General features: G+C 37.5%; 1 protein-coding gene across 1 annotated transcript; it reads left to right on the top strand.

Annotated features, from left to right (window-relative positions):
• Positions 1-4,065: 4,065 nt before the first annotated feature.
• LOC115985410 (zinc finger CCCH domain-containing protein 49-like) lies at positions 4,066-9,234 on the top strand. Its single transcript, XM_031108353.1, has 4 exons — positions 4,066-4,407; positions 5,462-5,731; positions 6,915-7,138; positions 8,040-9,234. The coding sequence occupies exons 1-4, from the start codon at positions 4,303-4,305 to the stop codon at positions 8,974-8,976; spliced, it is 1,536 nt and encodes a 511-aa protein (XP_030964213.1). The 5' UTR covers positions 4,066-4,302; the 3' UTR covers positions 8,977-9,234.

Below are 9,234 nucleotides of genomic sequence, written 5' to 3'. Positions count from 1 at the left end.
TCAGCTACTCAACAATATAGAGAACTTAAGGAAGACTTTACCTATGGCACAATGGAGCTTGGAATTTTGTAGTGTTTAAGGATAACTAGTTGAAAGCTTCTATGATTCAACCTTATATAACTTGAAAGGAGTATTCTTCAAACAAAACAAAAATGTGTTAGTGGTGCACCCCTAACTCTAGGGCCAAAAGAATAGCCTTAAATTCACCAATCAAAGGATCCATAGGAGGTAAAACAAATGATTGGGCAAAAAGTATGTCTCCCACATCATTTCTACCAATAACAGTAACCATAGAAAAGCCAAGTCTGATAGTAGTGTCGAAATTTATTTTCATCAAACGTACATGAGGATGACACAAGGAAGCTAGGGGGCAACTTTAGGGCTATCCATGTTGCAAGGTGCTCTTAATAGGTTTTGTTGATAGATTCTACTGCATATCTAGGTTCTATAGTGGTACCTAATTTTTATATATATTGTAGGTGAGTCCAACAGGCTAAGCCCACTTAGAATAGTGGATTTAGGTTAGATGGCCCAATATAATTAATTTTTAGAGGGTGGGCTTCCGAGGTCAACTTTGATGTACTAGTATGATTTAATCTTTAGATGGATGAGAAAAAGTTAGATAACTCAAGAAAGAATAACATATTCTTGGAATTAATACTTCCTCGGACTTGGCCAAAGAGCAGTTGTTCATCTATTGTTTAAATCTTAATCACAGGATAGTGCTATACAATATCAATATTTCTTTTCAGTTTTTCGTCCCCCTTCTGTTGGGGCTTCCTTTCTTTATATACTAACCTGAATTGCATCTGAGCTCTCCACTTGTACAATCACCGAACTTCCTTTAGATGCTTGTCCCATCAAGGTTTTGCTGGAAGTGGTAGAGTGTGCTGCAAGTTGTGAAATCATTGTTCAGAGGTCATTCCTCCATTAATGCGGCCAACTGAGTTGGTGCAGTGCATTGAATTGAATGCGGAGGTGATAGTTATTTTGTTTGGATACTTTCATTATTCTTTGATTGCACATCTCTACTGTCTTCTTCAGTATTATGTTATCTAGTGCAAGTGGTCTACCCAACAATTTTTGAGGAATGCTCGTTCTTCAGGCTCCTTTGAAGGTTGGCCTCTTCATGATTCCTCCTCAGATTCTCATCCACATGTTGGGTCAGGACTAATGTGTGGGTGGGTCCTTCCCCCTCCTCGAACTTGGCCCACGGGCTCTATTTCGTACTCGGATCTTACCTCTCCCACACACACACACACACACATGCATGTACATATATATTGGATCCTCCAAATATTGTCAGTAAGTTATAGAGATAAAAAGAGTAAAATGATGATTATCCTCTTTAGGTATTGTAATGAATATGGATGGATTGATAAGGTGTTTCATAGTGTCACTAGTAGACAAGGATCCCAATTTTGAAAGGTTAAAGGTTGCAACTTGCATGTGACATAGTGGTAATGGTGAAAGAGCATTGAATGATGAGGTGCTCAATTAATTCTAAGCGGAGATTGCAAATCTCATAGTTGAAGTCACTTTGGGCCTATATTTTATTCAATTCTTTTGTGGGAAGGGCATCCCAGTTGTACTTAGTGGGTAAAATCGTAAAAGTGATTTGTTATTTTTATGATAAAAGGTTAAAAAATATATTATTAATAGAAAAAGTTATTTATTTAGCTTATTCAAGCATGTCAATTCCATGCATGTGAGTCTCTCACACTGAAAGGAAGGTGCATATGCATATTATAATTATTTCTTAAGCGGGTGAGGGAGATTCAAACTTTAAGGGTCCATTTAGTTGAAGGAGTGAAAAAGTAGAAGGATAAAAATTATTTTAATTTCCCTCATTTTTGTTTGGTGGGAGTGAAAAAGTGGAGGAATAGAAAAAGTGAGTTTGTATAAATTTACGCATATACCATTGTTAAAAAAGGATGCCCGATTAAAACAAAAAAAATTGATAAACAACCAAAAAAAAATCAATCACCTAAATTTATTATAAAAAAAAAATCATGTCCACTACCTCTACTTAGAGTGTGTTGGTTGCACCACTCTCCATTCCCAGAAAAAATTACTTATCTTGTTTATTACCTCTCTCTGTCTTTACTTCACCCATCCAGATAAGGATTAAGCTATCTCATCACCTACCTCTATAGTATGCATCAAGTGGTCCCAGCCCATATTTACCTCTTTTGGTAAGATGCCATCCCAGTAGGACATTTATCTCAAATAAGCTTGAGTGGGAACCCTAGAATATACCCACTTTTCTCCCCACCACTAAACCGCACCCTCTAAAAGGCTTGACCTATGGCCCACCTCTCATGTATTGGCTGGTGCCTTGGCCTTTTGCACATGCTCCACTCTGTCTGAATTTTCTTCTTTCTAGCCTTCACACCATTTCTGCTACTTTTGCATTTGTTTGGTTCTGCTATACGTGTTAGTTGGTGTTTATCTTTTGTGATGTGAAGGGTGTGTGGGCTTTTGGACTCATATTTTCTTCCTTTCATCCTTTCTTGGAATGGGTATCACTTGGGCAAAAAGCCTTCGTCCTCCTGCTAAGCCCGTACTTTTTCTTCTTTATGATCGTGGGCCTTTTGACCACTAATCCTGCCATATCACTTCATCGTGCTTGGTATATCTTTATCTCTCTTTTTATTTCTTATTACCCCGTGGACTTGTGGGTTGATGTTCCTGCCGTATCAGCCCATTTCTTCATCATTCTTTTGCTCAGGGTTTCCTTGGCCCACTTTCCACATCTTTACCTCTTTTGGGCTTGTTGGCTAACATTCCTGCTGTACTAGCCCATTTTACTACTTTATTCTTTGGGATTCCTTGGCTTATTTACTTATTCTTTACCTATTTTACTCCAATGAGTTTTTTTGCTGAATTCGTTGGGCTTCCTCGACCATTGTACTACATCTTTACCTCTTATTATTTTTCGGGCTTATTGGCCTATAAGCCAATCCATTAAGTTTACCAATTTATTTCCTAGGCTTCATTGACCCATTTACTTCTTCTTTACTTCTTATTATTCCTATGGGCTTACTACTTCATTCCTTGGGTTTCCTTGATCCATCTATTTATTCTTTACCTCTTATTATTCCTACGACTACTTCATTCCTTGGGTTTCCTTGATCCGTTTACTTCTTCTTTACCCTTTTTTTTAATTTTTATTTTCATGGGCTTGCTGGCCATCAATCTTGCTACTTCAACCCATTGGGCTTGTTTCCTTATTTCTTTACTGCTTTTCCTTCCTTTTTTTTATTTATTTATTTTTTTTTATTGTTGGGCTTCTTCTGCTGTTGGGCCCTTTAAAAAAAAAGGGCATCAACACTAACTTAGGGTTGTAAATGAGCCTAATATTTATCGAGTATTGAATATTTAAGTTCTGCTTGACAAAAAAAAAAAAAAAAAAATGTTAAAGTTCATCTTAAGCTTGGACAAAACCTACAAACAATGTTTGAACTCAAGCTTGTAAAAGAATTCAAACACTTTAGCTTGTCTTGGCTCAACATGATTCATCAATCTAGTTGAATTCAAACATATTAAGCTTTTGAGATTGAGATCTAACACAAGTGCATTGTCAAGTCCATTTGGTTTGAACAAGTGGTTCTAACTCTTAATTAATTAAAGGTTTAGTAGAATATGAGTTTATTTTCAAGCCCATATCAAACTTATTACCAAGCACATAAAATGAGTATAGATTCAACTTGTTTTATTTTATTTTATCAACCCTTATTTTTTAGGGGTTTTTTTCATGAAATTTTATATTTTATTTTTTTTTTGGCTTGGGCCTAATCTGTATATTAAAAAGGCTTAAAATTAAGGATTAGGCTTGGTTTTTTTTTAGGGTTTGTTTGGGTAAATGGTTTAAAAATAACATTTTAGAAAAGTAGTTTTTTAAAATATGTCTTTTGAAAACACAGTTTTGAAATAACAAGTTTTATTTATATATTTATTTATTTATAGAGTAAATCTATATAAATAGTTTGGTTTATTTAATACCCTGTTTACCTTGGTCATTAAATTGTTTCACTATTCTAGAAGAATGGTAAAAAAAATAAAAGATAGAAAGATAAGGAAATAGCGACGGTAATTGGCGACTAGGCATATAGCCGAAAGTACCCAAAACAAAAGCCAAAACCATATTCTCTTGCAGCAAGCAACTGGCATCGACGCCCGCCCTTGAGACTTGAGAACCAGCACAAGCCAGAGGAGGAGGCCACAGTGACCCAATCCAAAGTCGGCGAAGACCTCTATATATAGAGCTTAGGCCTAGGGCACAACAGAGCCGAGCCAAACATGGCGCATAGAATGCTCAGAGATCTGGAGGCCGATGGCTGGGAACGCTCCGACTTCCCTATCATCTGCGAGTCTTGCCTCGGTGACAATCCCTATGTTCGCATGGTATGCTTCTTTTTCAATCTCTTTTCACCTTTCTTTCTTTGCCACTACAATTTCAATTTCCGTGAAACCCTAAATCCCTTGTTCCCAATAGCGCAACTTCCCGCTTATCTTGTCATATGTTATGTTATTTTTGTTGTTAGTTTGGCTTAGCAATGGCTTCTATGTATAAAATTGTTGTGAAATTTCAAACTTATTTTTTTTATTCGAAACACTAGCTTAATGAGAATGATTTTTTTTGGGGATGTCAAGGCTATTAGAATTTGCTGTGGTAAATAGACGAATGATGGGTCCCGAAGAGAGCACGGGTTTGTTTGGAGTTGAAATAGTTGCAGAGTGTTTTGCATGTGAAGTTTTATGTATGTTTGTAGCTAATAGTAGTGGTGTGTCTCCATTTTCAGATTGGTCTGGAAAATGTATTACAACTTAATTTAAATTCAATATTGTTTTATAATGAAATTGGTTAATTGGGATTTGGCCAATAAGCTCAAGCTCAATTGGAATTTCCTCCCATTGCAAGTGTTAAGTGGAGGGTGAGGTTATGGGTTCAAGACCCACATGTGTGTGTAATTTACCAAAAAAAAAAAAAAAAAAAAAATGCAATCATGATTAGGTCCCTTGGAAAAGTAGTGATGGGCTAAAGGGGTTTCTTAATAGGTTTTTGGTCTTTTTAGAAAAATTTTAAGAGGCTTTAGTAATTTCTTCCAGTTGAAACATGGATCAGATTGTCATCTTACCATCTATATGTTTCTTTGGTCAATTATGCTTTGTAAGTCTATTGTAGAACTGGTTGATAATTCATGTTCTCTATATCGCTAATTACTGTGTCATTTATTTTCTTGAGAAATTAAATGCAATATAGGAGGGCAACTTGTCAAGAAAGAGGTATGCAAAAAATACAGTATGACTGTTTGATAAACTTTACTGTATTTTTTGGGTAGTGATACATGTATTTTTCATATTAATGCCAGTGCGGTTTCAAATTTCAATTTTCTTTTCCTAGTAATGGTCAATTTCAACTATTGTTAAGTATTGGTACCCGTGTATTTGAATGCAGACAAAAGCAGACTTTGATAAGGAATGCAAGATTTGTACACGACCGTTTACAGTTTTCAGGTGGAGGCCTGGTCGTGATGCCAGATTTAAAAAAACTGAAATTTGCCAGACATGCAGTAAGTTGAAAAATGTTTGCCAAGTTTGCCTTTTGGATCTTGAATACGGTTTGCCAGTACAGGTTCGAGACACTGCTCTGTCAATCAATTCCAATGATGCCATTCCCAAGAGTGATGTCAATAGGGAGTATTTTGCCGAGGAGCATGACCGCAGGGTATGTTTTTTTTTTTTTTTTGCCCAAGATTACATGGCCAAAAAATGCTGAATTATGGAGTAGCATAGTGGTCAGTGATGGGAAATAATGTTAATTTATTTAATTACTATTACAACTTCATTTGCATCTGTAAGCCTACAAGAATATGCTGATGAATTTCTAATTTTATTTGGCTTTGTAATGCTGCAATTGTTTTTGCATTTGCATGGTGAACAATTAAATTTGTTGATGGATGAATATAGAGAAAATTGCTTTAACACTCAGAGCAAGTCAAGCTCCGTGGAGCTTCTCCAAATTATTTCCTATGTAGTTGGGCAATAAAGATACCAATGTTTCCTGCTTTGGAGGTGTTTGAGTTTTTTTTCTTTTTTGGTTCTACATGGTTGATTGGGTCATGCACAACATCAATGAAAGAAAATGTTAGATAAAATCATCACGTGCTTTTTTAACGCATATCCTCAGTATATCTTCAAATTTATGCCATGATGCTATTAATAGCCAGTTTCCATGTGTCCAGTAGATCCCGTGATTTTGTTGACCTTCTCTTGCTATAGCACTTCCCACATGGTTGCTGATAGTGTTGTTCATCTACCTAGTGCCTTGGTCTGTTATCTACCTCCATGACCTAGTTCTTTTGTCTGACTAACCAGAGTAGAATAACTGTAAACTTCCATTCCTATCTAATTTTGCAAATTTCCTTCCAGTATTCTTCTCACAGCTCTTTGGTCCCTGAATTCTGATTTATCTGCCTCTGGCTCATTATTTCCTCTACGGCAGTCATGAAAAAAACCTCTCTTCAGCAATCATTAATATATAACTAATCTGGTAAGAAATCATAAGTAACTGCTGAAAGAAAATTTAGGTTTGAAAAACATTATACCTGTTGTAGGACTGCAATATTCTGGAGTTGAATAATTGTTTATTATAAAAAAGTTAAGGTTTAGCCTTTTGTTTCTTTTGACAAGGCCCAAGACTAAGTGTAAGGTTACTACTCTCTCTCCTCTTTGCGTTTTTGATTGAATGCAAGAGCTTTGGTAAATTCTAGTTCTCATGAGAGATGCATAAGTGATGGTTTAGTTTTGCTGTTTAATTTGCATTTTTTAGTTTTTGGCTTAGATGGCAAGGTTACATCTTCTCCATTCTGTCATTCTTTTGTGCTTATTTAAGTCTTTACTTTATGCAGGCTAGAGCTGGTTTAGATTATGAATCATCATATGGAAAGGTTCGCGCAAATGACACCATTATGAAGCTTCAAAGAACAACACCGTATTACAAAAGAAATAGAGCGCATGTCTGCAGTTTCTACATAAGGGGTGAATGCACAAGAGGTGCTGAGTGCCCTTACAGACATGAGATGCCCATAACTGGGGAGTTGTCACAGCAGAATATTAAAGATCGTTACTACGGGTATGTCCAGTGGTTGATGATTTCTTCATTTTTGAGTAAAATGAGGCATATTTAAGCTGATATCTCTCCCTCTGGCTTGCTTGCTCTGTATGGTTTGATTTTAAAATGTCATGGGTGTGAATGCTAAGCTTTTATTAAATGTAATGGAGATTAGCAGTTATGCCCATTCATTTTGGGATCATGTGGGTAAACTCATACACTTGCATTAGTTGGTCAATTGTCATTATTCTAATATTCTTTGCATGGAAGTTCTAGATAATGGCATAGTCATGTATCCATGACATATATTGTTTGCAGTTTGTCTCTCCTACCATAGGCTAGGAGTTTATTTGCTGAAAACTCTACCTTCTGTCAGTTAGAATGAAAGAGCTTGGTCTTACTTGATTTTGCCATGTCCCGCTAAGGGGGCTGGATGGTGTTACTACTAGACCAAAGGCCATTCTTGACTTAAAGAGATAGCTCATATTGGGATTGGTAGGGGTGACTAGTTGCTTAGTTTCTTTGAATTAGAGGGTTAAAATAGTCTTTACAAGGCAATGTTAAAAGTCTCCCCCTGCCCCTTCTCTTGTGTGTGTGTGTTTGTATTTTGCCAAGTGTGTTTGATCATCCATGTTTTTGTTTGGTAATAGTCTTTACATCTCTGAGCATGTTTTGATTTTCAATGACTCAAATCAACCTTTGTGCTTTGTACTCTATTCCCTGTTCTTCCCATTGCCAAAAACCTGCAACAAATCACTTGCATGGTTGCACAAATGCCTGCACTTGCATGCTTACAGATATGTGCATCTGTGCACCTGAGCATGTGATGCATAACTTTAAGAGATTTTGATATTTGCCTTTGATTTAATATTCTAAAATATATGCATTCTAACTTAAATAAATAAAATTCTAAAATATGCAGAGTGAACGATCCGGTTGCAATGAAGCTACTCAACAAGGCAGGAGAGATGCCTTCTCTGGAACCTCCTGAGGATGAGAGCATCAGAACCCTCTACGTTGGTGGGCTTAATGAAAGGGTCACAGAGCAGGACCTGAGGGATAACTTCTATGCCCATGGTGAAATTGAATCCATAAGGATGGTGCCCCTACGAGCTTGTGCTTTTGTAACCTACACAACCAGAGAAGGTGCAGAGAAGGCTGCAGAAGAGCTCTCCAACAAACTGGTCATAAAGGGTCTGAGGCTGAAGCTGATGTGGGGTAGACCTCAAGCACCAAAACCAGAGTCAGAGGGCTCAGATGAAGCAAGGCAGCAACCTGCAGTGGCTCATAGCGGGATGTTGCCTCGGGCAGTTATATCCCAGCAGCAGAGCCAATTACAGCCACCTGGCACTCTGGACCAAAACCAACCTATGCATTATTTCAATATTCCACCTCCTCCTCAGCAGGAGAGAGCTTTTTATCCGTCAATGGATCCTCAAAGAATGGGTGCTGTTATTCCATCACATGAGGGGGCTTCCACTGGGCCCACAGGGTCAGGTGAGAACAAATCTGGTCCTGAGAAGCAGCAACAAGGCCATCATTATCCCTATCAAGGTATGCCACCACCACATGGGCAATATCATCAGCAGTTCTATCCTCCATATGGATATATGCCGCCAATGCCACCTTATCAGCAATACCCTCCACCATATCATTCAGCAATACCCACTCCACAGCCTCCACCAATGAACCAGCCTTATCAGCATTCTGCACCACCAGGGTCTGGTACACACCCAGGATCTGCACCATCAGGATCTGCTACTCACCCAGGGTCTACATCAGGATCTGCACCTCCAGTGTCCAACCAAGCAGGGTCTGGACCATCAGGATCCTCAACTCCCGGGTCATCTCAGCAGTGAAACATTTTTCCCCTTGTATTTTCTTTTTAACTTTTGGTTATAAGTAATGCACTTCTCATGAAGTTGACTAAACTGGCTCGCATCTTGGATTCAAAGATGCTTCTACTTTCAAGTATTCTAGAGTTGTATTTTATATCTCATGATATGTGCATTATAACTATTGGCTCCTTTTTGGGCTTTTTTTTTGCCTTAAATCTTGTTTAGGATATATGGTGTCCTAGTGACCTTGATCCAAAGCAGTTAGATTTCATTTATTTA

Source organism: Quercus lobata, chromosome 1 (assembly GCF_001633185.2).
Source record: "Quercus lobata isolate SW786 chromosome 1, ValleyOak3.0 Primary Assembly, whole genome shotgun sequence".
In the NCBI taxonomy this organism is placed as follows: Eukaryota; Viridiplantae; Streptophyta; class Magnoliopsida; order Fagales; family Fagaceae; genus Quercus; species Quercus lobata.
The sequence above is the reverse complement of the archived record's forward strand: the minus strand, read 5'-3'. Positions and strand labels throughout refer to the sequence as shown.

Excerpts from the sequence above, each read along its gene's own strand:
- LOC115985410 (XM_031108353.1), top strand. The coding sequence starts at position 4,303 with ATGGCGCATAGAATGCTCAGAGATCTGGAGGCCGATGGCTGGGAACGC. Across the intron at positions 4,408-5,461 it reads ACAATCCCTATGTTCGCATG|ACAAAAGCAGACTTTGATAA; the intron begins GTATGCTTCTTT and ends ATTTGAATGCAG. Across the intron at positions 7,139-8,039 it reads ATTAAAGATCGTTACTACGG|AGTGAACGATCCGGTTGCAA; the intron begins GTATGTCCAGTG and ends TAAAATATGCAG.